This window comes from Brachypodium distachyon, chromosome 2, assembly GCF_000005505.3.
Source record: "Brachypodium distachyon strain Bd21 chromosome 2, Brachypodium_distachyon_v3.0, whole genome shotgun sequence".
Classification (NCBI taxonomy): Eukaryota; Viridiplantae; Streptophyta; class Magnoliopsida; order Poales; family Poaceae; genus Brachypodium; species Brachypodium distachyon.
Genome location: NC_016132.3, coordinates 53,758,697 through 53,774,234, shown reverse-complemented (window position 1 = coordinate 53,774,234; position 15,538 = coordinate 53,758,697). Strand labels below are relative to the sequence as shown.

Below are 15,538 nucleotides of genomic sequence, written 5' to 3'. Positions count from 1 at the left end.
CTTGTATGGCAGTCAAAGTAGCGATTAGCAAAGCTATTTCTAATGTTCAGGAAAGGGCCGGAAAGCCCAGTTAGCATAAGCAGCGGGCCTGCAGGCCAACGGCAAACTGACAGTTCACTACAATCTACAATAACAGGAAAAGGAAAACACTCTGGCTGCTATCAAAAAAATAAAAAGGAAAACACTCTGGTTATATGGACTACGGAGCCAGGGGCTTCCGCGCCTTCGCTGCTGCTCCTCTAAGGAAAAGAAAGAATAAAGCGGTCGAATTTGGGCCGCATTTCATGGCCAAGCTGGGGGGGGGAGTTATGGGAGTGTGTCTTCAAACGCACGCTGTAAGCCGCGAACTATGATGACAAGAACAGCAAGCTTTTTAATCAGCGAACAGTAAGGATTCATTGTCATCAACAAAAAATATGTTTTCCGTAACAGCCTCAAGGAAAAAGAGGTCTGAATTAGATATCACTAGTATACGGTTGCTTTGAAAACTCAGACACTACAAAATGACCCAGCTCAGCATTACTTCTCTCAGCTAAAAAACTTGTGGGTAGATCAATGGCTACTTCATGATCAATTGCAACGGAAGAAAGAAAGATGAATCACAAACCACTATCCTTTGGAAAAAATGTGTGAGAACTACAAAAACTCATCTCAAATGTACACTCTCGGTGCTAAAGAGTTTCTTCATAAATCAACGATCCTGGTAATTTACCACGGCATGGTACAACAATGCAAGCCCCTGGGAAAAATCAAAAAGAAAACAGAATTGTAAGAAATATATAGAAGGGGAAGAAGCAGGAAAGCGCAGTTGGCTGACTGCAGGAGAAATAGTACAGAAAATGTTGCTTGGATGAACTGAGGTAGTATGATGGGAGTTAAGTTTGAAATGTACCTGAGATTTTTGGGCAACCTCGGTTTGATACATTTGTACTAGTACATGACTATAAAGAGATAATGTATACACATAGCAAGGCAGCATGGTGTTATCGCTAAAATTTCGGTTGTTCCAGGCACTTCTGAAAGAATCGGTTACCCTGCATCATAGCATCATGAATGAAAACAGTAAGTAAACATGAAACAAAGCAACTGACATATTGGTGTAGTTACAGGAGTAAAAACCTCTGTACACACCTTAAATGCAAAAGTGATATCTGAAATGTCAATCTGAAGTGTTACTCTCCTGAGCTTATCTTCCTTGGATTGCCCTAGCTTCAAGTATCCCTGCCATGCAAACTCCATTAAACAATCAAAAACAGGTTGCCTTTTCTTTCAGTATTTGGTATACATTATGAATCATGGGTGCTTGCATACCTGATCACTCAGAATCATGCACATGTTAGAAAATTCAAGCATCCCAATTCCTGGAACTTGGGTTGATCTGCAAATTTCTATGTATGATTTGTTGAGCTGCAACAAGGCATTCATATAGACAGGTTAGAACTTTACACTGTACAGGATGTGATAAATCAAGCGTTCTTTCAGAATGTCATTGAGCAAATATTACCTCGCCTAGAGTTGTAACCTTTTTCTTGCAATGTTGAAAGGTATTTGCCAATGCACACAACACCATCTGGCCATCCAACATGGAGTGAGTAAGAATTAGATTTCAGGAATGTAGCAAAAAAGATTATTTTGAAGATGGCACAATAATAACTGACTTTACCTGTTGGTGTTGTGGAAGACAAAGTATGCTATCGACTACTGGTGACTTGAATACCTTTGACAAGGCAATATCCATATGGTCAAATGTTACCTGTAAGAATATATTAGATCAAACAGGACAATGGGAAGGATGGATTTATTACCAGTCATGTTTTTTGGCAGGAACCAATCCTGTTAAGAATCAGGCATATCAATAGCTTGTCTTTCACTGCTAGCCAGGTTAATTAGTAGTATTCTATCAAAAGGTTACTTAGTGGTACACGAAAATATTCTGTCAGGAACTTTAGAGCGTTTGTGGATGATATTCAAATTTATGTTGGTTATTTGGAATTATGGGCAGAATGAAGTGCCTCTCCAGATTTATGCACTCTATCAGCCAACGCGGTTTTGATTTGGTTATTTAGCAGATTCACTGCTATATTAAGTACCTTGACAGTTGGCCACAAACACTGAGATAAACATACTCAGTATAGTAGAAATGTAAATGTGACCCAACAAATGAACTACAGGCAAAAAATAGATCAATCTTATCAATGTACAAATGAACTATCTATGTCTGATTTGGTGTGGAGACCACTTTGCTCTAGTTTACACATTCTTGTCGTAATAAAACATGAAATAGCTTGAGGAACTAGCAAACTTACAACTCCAAATTCTTGATCAGAAGAATCTTGTAGTTTTGATTCAAATATTTCCACAGCACTCCTGGAATAGATATTTATCAGCTCTAGTGATGGAGATGGTATACTGCAAAGTAACCGACTGTTGCCTCAGAAAGAGAAGTAAATTACCTGCAAACACCAAGAGCTTTCCTCATGTCTCCAGAGGCTGCAGCTACTTTCTGATAAAAGAATAAAAGTAAACAACATTAATAACTAAATATGTATATATCCAATTAGCCCCTGGTGTGATGCATACTACTCATAAAGTACAACCTGATGAAGAATAGTTGGGACTTACCCTAGCACAAAATTCTAAGGCCAGTGGTTCAAAAACATTATACTCAAGAACCTGTATAAATAACAAAGTTACATAAGCAAACCATTTCAGCTAAATAGCTTGACACATAAAACCATGAATTAGTAATGTGGCAAATGAAGTACCTTTAACCTATGATTAATTATGTTGGATATTTGATCCTTGGAATAAGCACGGAAAGTTACAACAAGCGGCTTGCCTGTAGAATAGTGTTATGATGACAAATACAGATTAAGTTTCTTCATGTAAGCAAACATAGCAACAAATGTGCTAGCTAGTAATTGGAGGAGGCATTCAATTTTCACTACAGCAAACATGGTAAGAGTGCATACAGTTCAAGGATTCAAGCTTTGGAAGAAACCGATCCGCTAGGTCAATGGCATTCGCAATTCCTGAAAAAGTAACTATCAGTGAGCAAAACAGTACGAAAATTCTGACTATTTTTTGACTGGGAGCTAAACTTTATGGTGTAGGTGTGAGTATCCTTCAAGAACCTAACCTATGAGTATGCATCTTGAGAACTGTTGGGTCGTAAGCATGAAAAGGTCATGTAGCACAGCCCGGTCTCTTGTTATTAAGTAGTCCATCTCATCCACAATGACCAATCTGGCAAAGTGTCATGCAGTTCAGATAGCAGGATAAAAATGGCAAGAAAAGCCATACCATACGAGTGGGTACAAATAGTTCTTACAACATCCTTCTTGGAGCAGATTCTTTGTGGGAAAACATCCGCTGCAGTTGCTGAAGTGGCGACAATTTGCCACTTGCCTTCTTTCGAACGTGGAGTTTTTCAAGTATCTGCATTGAAATCTCTATTAGCACGACATGGTCGATCAGCTTGGGCATCAATAAGTTGATTTTTTTTTAGTAAAGGAGCAAGCTCCCGAGTTCATTTACAAAATCAATAGAGGTTCACATCAATGTAGATTTAGCCCATAAATTGGCAGCAATGCATACCTTAATAAAAATGTCAGATGTTTTTCCAAGGCTTGTGCAATTGATTGACAAATCATCAGGCGTCTCTATTCCCATCTACGCCAAACATAAACGTCACTAAATTTGATAAAGTTTGCTCCCTAAATCAAGAGATTTGCTCGAATCTGAAATATACCTTATCAGCCCAGCACGACACGCTCTCCTTGACTTTGTTAATTGACAGAGTCTTCCCTGTACCGGGGCACCCGCATACATAGAGGCTCCCTGCCCTCTCCTGTTCGACACACGCCTTGCAAAAATCGAACACGCGCATTTGCTCGTCGTCCCGGCAAACCAAGCCGCACGAGGGCACCGTGCCCACGTGCAGCGCCTCCTTGACCGCCTGCATCTGCGCCGGATCTGCAGGGAATGGTCAATTTTCGCCCCGTCAGACCCAAACAAGACAACGCGGCGGATGGCTGGAATGAGATCTTAGAGACTTGCCTCGCGGATTCCACTTGGGCTTCTCGGCCGCGACGAGGTCGCCGTACAGACGCTTCCGGGAGGACTTTGGCGACGCCGAAAGCATCTTTGGGGTGCAAATCTGCGAGGTCGAGCAGTTGGTGTGCATTGGAAGGAGGGGGCAAGAATAAAATGAAGCGGGCAGATCCGCGTGGGACAGAAGGCAGGGGAACTTACGGTGCCGAAGCCGGCGAGCGGGGAGATGCCGGGGGAGGTGAACTGGGGCGAATCGGGCGACTCGGCGGCACGGCGAGAAGTCAGGCGGCGCTTGGCGCTGCGCGGGGTGGTGACCGCAGTCGGGGAGACGGTGGCCGCCTTGACCGGGCTCGACGTGGCGCTGCGAAGCGTCGGCATGGCGAGCCGTGCGAATTGGCTGTGGAATTTGGAGGTGAGTGAGATTGGGAGGGAATTGGGGAAGAAGCGAGTGGGGTTGAGAGGAGGGAAGAAGGGGCGGGATGTAAAGGGCGCGGGCGCGCGGGAGAGGCGCCTGAGCGCGCCCGCGCCAAAGAGTTTTCGACTTCGCGCGGGAACGGCAGCGTAAGAACGTGCGCCTGCGGCTTCGGTAGGCAGCTCTTCGGAAAAGGAATATTTTGTACCGCGTAGGAGTACATAAACTGAGTCAGCACGGTTGCATCCTCTCTTTTCTTTCTTTTTTTGCGTGCTAGTAGTAGGAGTAGTTTTTATTTTTTTTAGAAAAACTTATCGGATGTCACTGGTCTTTACTATTCTTTAATTTCTAGTTACGTCCGTGGTAGCCCGTAGGCTCGTACGTCGTCTCACTCCCATCCCGACGATCTTCCGATCGCTCTCCTGTTCCGTCCGAAAAATCAGGACCGGAAAATCAGGACCGATCGATTCCCGATCACGCTCCTCTCTCCTCTCTCCCGATCTCTCTCTCCTACAAACCCCGATCCCCTGATCTCTCTCCTGCAACCCCCGATCCCCTGATCTCTCTCCTTTCCTACAGCACCGATCGAACCATCCAGAACAACCCCTTTCTGATCCAGATCAAGAACGAGCGCCTCTTCCCCTTCGCAGCCCGCAGGACCGTTGCTGCCCTCCGGCCGCCGCCCTCGCGCGCCACACTGCCCGCCGTCACGGGGCGCGACGCCGACATGGGCGGGGTGACGTCCGCCATCGCCGCGCGCTTCGCCTTCTTCCCGCCCACGCCGCCGTCCCCTAATCCCCGAGATCTCTCGGGTCCCCGCATGCCGCCGTGGGCGGGACGGCGGCGGGGACTCCTCGTCTGGCGCAGCCCAGGAAGAGGACGGCACGGAGGTGGTGCGCCTCCGCACGCGCCGCGGGAACGAGATCGTGGGGGTGTACGTGCGCAACGTGCGAACCTCGGCCACGCTGCTCTACTCCCACGGCAACGCCGCGGACCTCGGGCAGATGTACGGCCTCTTTGTCGAGCTCAGCCACCGGCTGCGCGTCAACATCTTCGGGTAATGCTCGCTCCAGCTCGCTCGCCTGTTGTTAGGACTACTTTTCCACTTCTCTAAGTTACATAGCATGATGCAGAGACATTGGACTCATCCTCTGTATTACCTCCTCTTGGCGCCTACTTAGTGGTTAATCATCTCAAATTTGATTGCAGTTTATCCTGACTTCTCAGTTCTCTAGATGGTGTTATCAGAATGAGTTGGCTACAAGGAACCTACATTATATCAATGGTGTTCGTCTAATCAATTGCAGGCATCAAGTCCCTGCATTTGTATTGCAAGTACCTGAAGCCTGTAGGTTTTCTTGTGAGAGTGATGGTAATCAGTTGCAAATTGTTTAGCTGATGTTTGTGATTGATTATGCCAATTAAGGACTCTTGTTGTTCATTTTATGTACTGTTGGCGAGCTTGCAAGCATCTGAAGTTAGGCACCAGGTCTGAAGTTTGGCTACTTTAAAGTTAATTTGTTGCTCTTGTATCGGATATTTCTTTTACACTATGACGCAGCAAGGCCTGACCATGCAGTATACTGTTGAGACTTGAGAGAGTCCTTATTATTTCTCGTTATCATGGCTTAATGTTTGCAACATTGCGTTCATCTGTTCCGTCACTTGTTTATCAGTCGTGTGGTACTATCATATGCACATGTCAATTCTTTTGATTTTGTGAATTAAGTATCAGTGAATCCCATTTGCAACTCCTTATTGAGTTTGTGCAACTTAACTCGAATGTGCATGAGAGATGAGACCGAATCATGTGTTAATCATATAGTCAATTTATTAATTCTGATGCTCATTCTAGGAGGTTGATTCTTCGTGGTCCTTTGCATTAGTTTGGTTCCTTTAAAGGAAGAAATGTTTTGGTTTCTTTCCAATGGTTTGTTATGGTGAGAAGGATTCCAGGACCGAACAAGCTGCTGAAAGATATCTTTTGGTCGAGCAATTGATTCTTTACCTGAAAGTTGCAGCCAGGTAACCACTGTTTCACTGTATTCTTTTTGTCATCTTTTTGGTAGTTGTTCTTTCAGACAAATAGGATTAACAAATGTTTGGCCATGCTCAAAACCGCTGATTCAAATGTTTTGGACAGTAATGCTGCCCCTGTTGTTTCATTCACAATATCTTATAGTCATGACTCCTCAGATGAAAATGAATTGAATTTTTGTTTCTTAACTTTTGTTGTGTTACAACATCTGTTTCAGGAAAACAGGGTTTAGAATCATTGCAAGAACAACCTAGATCTGGTACGTGCATATGCTTCCTTTTTATAATAAACACAGAAGGATTAGCAGTAGCAGTTAGTTACTTACTGGTTATGGTTTGGTTTGAATTGATTTTTACATGTGCTTCTTACAGCACCAGCTGGGAGGATAATTGAAATCAGAAAAGCTTCAGAAGGTTTTGTTTACCTTATACATAATTCATTATTAACATTGAGATATTTATTGTAGAGTCAATCTACAGTGCCAGGTTTATGAATTGAGATAATAACTCCTATGCAAAACATCTTGCGTCTTCTTGATACTTCTCTTTCTGAAAACACTACACATATTCTGTTAATTTATCATTTCATTTGCTTCTGTTATGCACCTTGGCATTTTCATGTTCTTCATACAAAATTTCCCATGCAGATTCTGAAGGCTAGAGAAGTCAAGCTTTAGCATTCTTGAAATTATGCTGATTGTTTCCAGGGAACTCTACTGACAGGTAATGCATGCATGGACATTTTTATTACTAATGTCTGGACATGGTACTCTGCCCATTAATGATGTCTTATATTTGCCTTTCATTCTTAGTCCTGACTGAACTCTTGTTGACTCTTAATCGTTTGCCAGATTTGCTGGACAAATAAGAATACTGTACACCCTCTATCTAAAATTTTGTCCACTGCATGCATGAACATTTTTATTACTAATGTCTGGACATGGTACTTTGCCCATTAATGATGTCTTATATTTGCCTTTCATTCTTAGTCCTGACTGAACTCTTGTTGACTCTTAAGCGTTTGACAGATTTGCTAGACAAATAAGAATATTGTACACCCTCTATCTAAAATTTTGTCCACTGCATGCATGAACATTTTTATTACTAATGTCTGGACATGGTACTCTGGCCATTAATGATGTCTTATATTTGCCTTTCATTCTTTTAGTCCTGACTGAACTCTTGTTGACTCTTAAGCATTTGCTAGATTTGCTGGACAAATAAGAATATTATACACACTCTATCTAAAATTTTGTCCACCGAGAGGAATATTATTAATATAATGCTATTTATCTGTCTATTGGCATCTCATGCCAGAAAACCGAACAACGGCGAAATAAGATATATAAATTTCAGACACATATATAGATGTATTTGATTGGCCACTTGATTTTTATTTCAGACCTGAGTTAGTGCTTCAAAATATGAAATTGTAGAGGTTATGTGAACTTGTTTCTTTAACTATCCAAATGGTAACTGAAATTTTTATTTCTTCAATGAACTATCATGTGATGGTAGGTCCCGTGCAGCAGCATCTTTGTTGTGCTACTGGTTTCACGGTGATATAAATGACACTGAGTTTTTTATTCACAGACACTAACTCTAAGTATGTCCAGATTTTCCTTCAAACTGGTTATCTGTATTTATTGATTTGAATGATATGTGGTCTCCCTTGTTGGATCTTATCTTGTTGTTCCTCTTCAACATTATGTCATTATTATCTACGAGGGCAATCAACTATAATTTGTATATATCATCAATTTTTGTATGTCTTAATGTCAAAAAAAAAATCAAGCGAGATGTTTTCCTCGGAAAAATATATCAAGTTGGACGTCGCAATCAATTAGAATTTGTATGTGTCATCAATTTTTGGATGCCTCTTTAATTAATCAAGCTTTACGTTGGTAACTAAAGTAGAAATTTGTATATATCATCACTTTTTTACGTCGTTTTTAATTAATCAATTCATCATTGGGTTAGTCATTATTATTATTTTCCTTTTGCTATGCACACTGATATATGTATGTTCCAGCTTGCATCACAGGAAATGAAAGTGTATGTTATTAAGGCAATGGATGGTGTGTTGTCAGAATGATCTATCTCTATTGTATTCAACGTTTTGCCTTGTGTCTCCGCGCTCGTTGTCTATTTTTGGGACAAGATTTTTATGTGAGTGCTTCTGCCGGCCTTCAAATAGACGATACTATACAATTTTATGAAAAGGGTCCATGACCATCTTTTTTTTGTTAAATCATTCATGTCAATTGTATTATTTGTTAGCCACCGTCGCAATTAGTGACTACAAACTTTGGAATATTTTTGCACATACCGAATGCCTCAGTATATGATAAATAGTTACTACATGTCAATTCTTTTGATTTTGTCGTTTTTATTAAGCGGAAGATTGTATATATTTCCGTTGCAACGCACGGGCACTTAACTAGTAAGCATTTATTTTAGGAAAATATTTTGATCGAACGGAACCAGTGCGCCATTTCACACCCACCCACATTTCACATATCAAGTGTGGTTTGCCAAGCAAATTCCCCTTTCCATATTTGGGAGCACTTAATGTGCATTACAGGATTTGATTTTACCATCAATTAGCGGTATCAAAATCAAGTGTGGTTAGCCAAGAAAGTTTCAGAAGGTCACTGAAAATAATAAACACTAAAAATAAGAAAATATGCTTTACGGTGAGGGAATTGCCCTCAAATCATTATAAATTCATTGAAACTCAATTAAATTGATATTATAAAATAGTATAACAATAAGTGATAAACAACAAAATTCATGTATGCATATCAGTGGGAGCAAGAGGACCTCTGCTGGACGGCACCTGACACAAGCAGATTAAACTGAACACAGATGTTAGCTCCGAGTCTGCGGCAGGCGAAATGGGTGCTGGAATGACACTACGTGACGAGGTTGAGGCTATGCTCTTCACTGCTATATGCCATCATGCTCTGATGCCCTGGAAGCTAAATTATATGCTTGCATGAAAGGTTTGGCGATTACTCTCCAGAGATCGACGGAAGTCGGGATCGCACTTGTTACTGCAGTATGGTTCAGGAGGTGATGCGCGGCTGAAGGCTTTGCAAAGGGAGAGTAAGTTCACTAAAATTCATAGGTCACATAAGAGTGTTAGTCACGACCGACACCTTTTGATAGGTCTAGTCAACGTACGACGTGTTGGCTCTCGTGCAATCCACTTGTGAATGCTCCTGATGTAACAATTATATGATCAATAAAGTCTCTCTTTTTCTAAAAAAAATTAGTTGTGTCTTATTCTTAAAATGAGAAACTATTATTTCTATTTCTAAGAGACAGTAAAATAGGATGGGTCCGTCATGGGCTTCCACAAAGATCAGAGGTTCTAAGCTTCTAATCCGTCAGATCCTTTATATACTGTCGTGGATGCACCCCATACGGCCCTTTCATTGTGGGCTTGTGGCCCAACATTGCGTCACGGCCTGCCTAGAAAGGGTTGCTGCTCCCGAAATGTAGCTGGGCAAATATTGTCATCGATCTGGGACTCTCGGAATCGGTGGACTCATGATGCTAATGGCTTTGATGCGAGTAGATCGATTGAGACTGTTATGTAGACTATTGTGTCGCTAGACCGTAAGGTTGCGACGAATGAACTGAAGGTGGCCCGGCCGACCTGCACTTGGCATGCCCCCCTAGTGGGGTTGTCAAGATCAATTCAGATGGAATTATCCAGGAGGCTGAAGACCGGGCGGCATGTGGGCTTGTGGCATCCGATGTGAATGATTTTTTTGGCTGCCCGGTGTCATGTTTATCAGGGTATTACGGATCCTCTGATCATTGAAACCTTGGCTTTGCAGGATGCTGCAGTTTTTGCCAGGGAGAAGAACTTCACAAGAGTTATTCTGGAGACTGATTGTGAAGATCTTGTTCGGTTGTGGGACAACCGAGCCTTACAAAGAGCAGTGATTGCTTCGATTCTGCAAGAGATAGGTGATATTAGTCATAATTTTATTAGCTTTCAAGTTTTGTTTGTTAGGCGTGTGGCCCATGAGTGCGCTAGGTTTGCTGCCTTAAATGTTGAGTTTTTTGAGTGGGTAGATGTAGCTCCTAGTTTTCTCTCTCACAGTCTTAGGACTGATTGTAATCATGTTTTAGCAAGTTAATAAAGTCATTTCGTTGCCTAAAAAAAATATTGTCATCGACTTTCCCTCAAAAAAAAGATACTGTCATCGCCAAGCCGTTCTGTTGTTGGGATCCCGGGCCACGATCCGAAGAAAAAAACCTGAATCGGCCCAACCCAGACCGCCAGATCCCCTCCACAAGCCTCCGCAGCCGCCGCCGACGTTCATGGCGCCACTACGAGACCTCCAGTTCGTGTGCTCCTTGCAGGTCTTACTGCATCTTCATGGGTCATCAATCTTCCGAATCTTGGGCACGTTACTTCTCCATCCCCACGTTATTTCTCCTTCCCCTTTAGTTTTTTAGTTTCCTCCTTCCTCAAACCGGCGGCAGACGCGCGATAATGGGAAGAAGCGCTAATGTTCTTCATTCTCCTGATATATGTTGCCTGCTCGCTGCTCGGGTTTCTTCCTCCCATTCGTCTTGTCAGTGCACTTCGCTTCTTGCCCATGGTTAGTACCGCCTTTTGCTCAACGTACCCCCGTAATATTCAGTCTACCACCTACTGTTTTTGTTTCAGGGGTTGCCGTGGTTAGGATTTTTCTTTTGGGGTATGATGATACTTGTGGTTTCTGACTTTCTGCACTTCTGTATTTCTTTGAACAGAAACTGTGTGTTTTAGCATTGAATATGAGTTGAATATACAAACGAGTACCGGTAAATCTTGTAACTCTCGTGTTAACGAGTTGTTGGTCTATTTTAACATCACCGTATCTATTTTCTCATTTTCAGGCACTGCAAGATCAAAAATATCTGCACGTTCTGGTTTCCAGCGCCAACGATGGTTCCTGTGCTGGATTTTCTTCGGGATTTTCATGTCATGATACGTTGAATTCCCCTCGGATTTTCTGCTGGATTTTCGTCTCAGGCTGGATTAGCTCGTCTCATGAACTTTCATCTCAGACTGTTTCTATTCTCTAATACATGGTGTGGCTTAATTCTGCTTTCTAACACGTGGGTAAGTTTCTTTTAGTATAATTTACTTTATCAAACGTGAATAGTGGAAATTACTTTTTAAAGACGTGTACACTAGTACTTCGTCCGTCCAACAACAGATGTTATAAATTTGTCAAAATTTAAATGTATTTAGACATAGATTAATGTATAGACATTCAAATTTAGCAGACATGTTTTTTTAGCCGCAGGAGCAGTAATTTTTAGTCGTGGTGTACTAGAACACTCCAGTGGATAAACCGAGTTCGTCTCGTCCCATCGCCAGTTGCTTGCTTCCTTGACATCTGTTTCTATACGCGTACTGCTACCTGCAATTACTTCGCTGTCTCGTCCCATCGCCTACTTGCTTGCTTCAATCCCTTGACATCTACACGTACTACTCCACTACGGAGTACTCAGTACCTGCAATTGGTCACCACGGTTCCTGAGTTAAGGTAACTTTAGGTCTCCCGGATATTTTATCTCTTAACAAAAAAGTCGTCTTATTTGGTGTTTCTGGTTCTATCCTCGTCATCCGATTCCTTATCATAAGTGTTGTTAGTCCTACAGTATTCTACGTGCTGCTAGTCGCCTAGTGCTATGTGTTCTTGTCGGATTGTGTTTGCCGGCCGTGTCCGAGTGGTACTATATTAGGCGATGTCAGCTGTTAAGGTTGGCCGTGTATATATACACATGTAGGCTGCATGTTGTAACGTGGAGACTTGTGAAAAAAAAACAAAAAAAAAACGCAATGTGACTCTAGCCAAATAATTTCTGATGGCATGCGTCTTTATGTGATTGATCTTGGAACAAAGCCAACAGTTTTTGGAAGAAAGAAAGAAATACTTAGAAAGAGGTGAGTGTTCCGAATAGCTTAAACTATGATAACGGAAAGTTGTAAAAATAAAACTATGATAACGGAACAAGACAAGTGCCGTGGATTATCCTCACGTAACAGCTCCAACAATAGAATCAGGTGGTTACGATTGATATACATCAGAGTATCCTATTCAACGGATTAACTACAAAATGTGAAAGCTAACTTATCTTAGCAGTTGCATCAAAAGAGTTTCAGGCTTTCAGCTTCACGGTGAAAAATATTAGTTCAAAATTCTGAAGATTTTCTTTTCAACTGATGGGGTTTACGAATAGATAAGACATAAGATTGATCTCTGTATCCATTTGTTTATTTTTGTCTTTACATGTATGAAAGCCAGCATGAGTGCAGCCAAGGATGAGTTCACCCCACTGTCTCAGTTACCCCTTTTAAAACACAGATGCAAAGTCCGGGTGCGGATCTCACGGATCTGGAAGAACTTTAATCCAAATAATGGCCAGGTGTTTGGGCTTGACAGCCTTCTAATCGATGACAAGGTGATGCAGCATTCACTACCAAAAAGTTTGACGCCAAAGAGATTATCACATTGCTTTGACAACCCACTGATTTTCACACTGATTCTCTTTTCTTCATTTGTAGGGTGAAACTATGCAGGCTCATGTACATCCGAATGACATAAAGCGATTGGAAGAGCGGCTTGTTGCAGGGAAGGTCCATGCATTGTCAGGTTTTATGGTCTGTGAAAGTAAAAGTAAGTTCATGACCTGTAGGAATGGCTTGATGATGGAAATTGGAGCGCACACAGTGTAATGAGATAGAAGGAGACATCGACTCGATTCCTCTCCACTACTTTGGGTTTGTTGATTTTCCTGATGTTTCTTCTAGGATGATAACAAATTCTTGACAGGTAAATGTTTGGAAAGCTGAAAGTATAATCAGTGTAGGCTTCCCACAAACATATTTGGAACCCTGAATTTTTTCTGGCATGTTTCTACATGAATGTTGCAGATGTCATTGGCCAAGTAGTAGAAGTTTGGGCCATACAAGAGGTCCCAAAAAAATTCCGCACGATAGAGTTTTGTAGCTTACGGATTGAGGATCTGAGGTAATTAAATTCAGTATCATTTGGAACATTGCACTACATGTTGGTGCCTTACCTTTGTCAATCACCATTTACAGTGGAACGGAGCAACAGGATGTCACACTCTATGGAAAGCTCGGTTATGATTTTTATGCGGAGATTCTCAATAAATGCCAACATGGTCCGGCTGTTGGTGTGTTTGACGGGATGTGTGTTCGTTACTACGCAGGTCAATTCTTCATCTACCTTTTTCTTATTTATCGGTGTTTTATTACCGTGTGATGCAGCATAACTGTATTTCTTTCAATTGACATGAAAACTTTGTGCCACTATTCGGTCTAGGAAAAGGATATATGGTTTGCTCTTCATCGCCTTCAAAGTACTACCTGGATTTGGAAATACCAGAGGTACAACAATTCCGTTCAAAGTGAGTGACCTATATGGTTTATTCTCTCAGTGATGATTGATCTAAGCTATATTAGTGCAGGCGTAACTGATCTGTCTGTGTGCAGGTTGCATCATCCAAAAATCCCTATAGTGCACCTCCCATCTCAGAAAGGAAGCACTGCCACAGATCCAACTCAGGAGTCACAAAGTATTTCGAAGCGAGCTCAAGAGTTGCAAAGTAGCTGGAGAACAATCAAACAGCTGAAAGACCTCAATCCATTCGAGTTACAGGTACGTTGGTGCTCATCTCATTTATGTGACGCAAACCTTACGGATTTCATTCACTCGACTGCCTTATGTTTTGGGGGCCTGTTGCAGAAAAATGCCAGATTTTTATGCAGAGCCTCCATAGTAGATATAAACTGCACCAGTGGTTGGTGCTATCTTGGATGCTTGGATTGCAGACAGTCAATCAGAGGGAGCAGTAGCTAATCCTGCTGCAGCCAGTGCTCCCCAGTTAACAAGAAGCGGAAGAAGCCCATTTTATGGTAGGAACCTTAATTAAAGACTCCTGTGATGCCAGTGCCTCATTGGTGCTTAGTTAATACAGTACATATATGACACGCTAACTAACTACCATACCGTTGTTCTCGGCGTGCATGCTAGATACAAGCTAGATGCAGAGGTGCGAGATGCCACCGGCAAGATGAACTTAATGATCTTTGCTGATGAGGCGCAGCGATTGATCGGTGTCCCAGCAGAGGACCTCGTCGAAGAGAACACCGATTACACCAGGGCAGATGCAGTCTCATGTATTCTCGGCTCGACACGCGTCTTTCAAGTTGCCATCGACAACCGGAGCTCGAGCTTCATCGTGAAGTGGGTCCTGGACGATGATGACTTGGAACTACCGCAGCACAGTGGCTCGACCCAGATGACAGGAAGATGTGGTGGTCCTTTGCCGAAGGAAGAGGGATCTTCTTCGGTCTCTAGCTGCAGCTCACATCTTATGGAGGTAGGCCATGCTTAAGTTTTCTGGACGCATGTAAACCGGTTTCTCCGTTTCTGCAAGTATATTGAAATCTGGAAAAGCTCTATGTTGTGTGTTGATCAAACCGGATTTTGTTCAGGAGAAGATGGTGATCATCAAGGGAAAAAACAAGGTGAAGACCGAAAATGAAGCTGTGCAAGCAGAATAAGACGTGATACGTGGTTTTCAAATCAAGAACCTGATCTTTTTGTTCTACCATATTTTCTGAACCTGTGTAAAATCTTGTTAAAAGATGTTCTGTTGATTTACACTGAGCCTATATGTATTGCTAGGAGTGCTCATCCTTGGGCTAATATCATGAGTACTAGTAAGTTTTTTTGGATTGCGCAGGTGTATAAAACCGTAACCATTTGACGTACACATGCTTGCCCGACCCTGACCCGACATCCAGCGGCGGCTAGGGTTCCCATCCTTCCGTCAAGCTGTCCCGTCTCCGATGGCTTTCATAAATTCGGAGGTGTGGTGAGTCTCGTCCGCTCGCCGGCGGAAGGAATTCTCCTTTTTGTTTTAGGTTTTTTCAGTGTCCTCCTCGAGATGATATGGCGGCATCATCATCTTGCAATCAGAATAAGATCC

At 42.3% G+C, this 15,538-nt stretch overlaps 1 protein-coding gene and 1 non-coding gene across 2 annotated transcripts; one reads left to right on the top strand and one right to left on the bottom strand.

Moving 5' to 3' along the window:
* Positions 1 to 398: 398 nt before the first annotated feature.
* LOC100834179 (cell division control protein 6 homolog) lies at positions 399 to 4,604 on the bottom strand. The gene is made up of 17 exons (XM_003564595.4): positions 4,255 to 4,604; positions 4,060 to 4,159; positions 3,752 to 3,975; positions 3,598 to 3,672; positions 3,332 to 3,438; positions 3,140 to 3,246; positions 2,973 to 3,032; positions 2,766 to 2,839; positions 2,623 to 2,673; positions 2,454 to 2,503; positions 2,307 to 2,367; positions 1,664 to 1,753; positions 1,505 to 1,570; positions 1,312 to 1,407; positions 1,132 to 1,221; positions 893 to 1,034; positions 399 to 739 (listed from the first exon to the last, which is right to left on the bottom strand). Exons 1-16 carry the CDS (start codon positions 4,429 to 4,431, stop codon positions 990 to 992), a joined length of 1,473 nt encoding a protein of 490 aa, XP_003564643.2. The 5' UTR covers positions 4,432 to 4,604; the 3' UTR covers positions 399 to 739; positions 893 to 989.
* An 8,853-nt stretch (positions 4,605 to 13,457) lies between these two features.
* LOC104583352 lies at positions 13,458 to 15,177 on the top strand. Its single transcript, XR_002963874.1, has 7 exons — positions 13,458 to 13,548; positions 13,623 to 13,753; positions 13,867 to 13,951; positions 14,037 to 14,202; positions 14,290 to 14,459; positions 14,578 to 14,926; positions 15,042 to 15,177. It is a non-coding gene; the product is annotated as an uncharacterized LOC104583352 (transcript).
* The last annotated feature ends 361 nt before the right edge of the window (positions 15,178 to 15,538 follow it).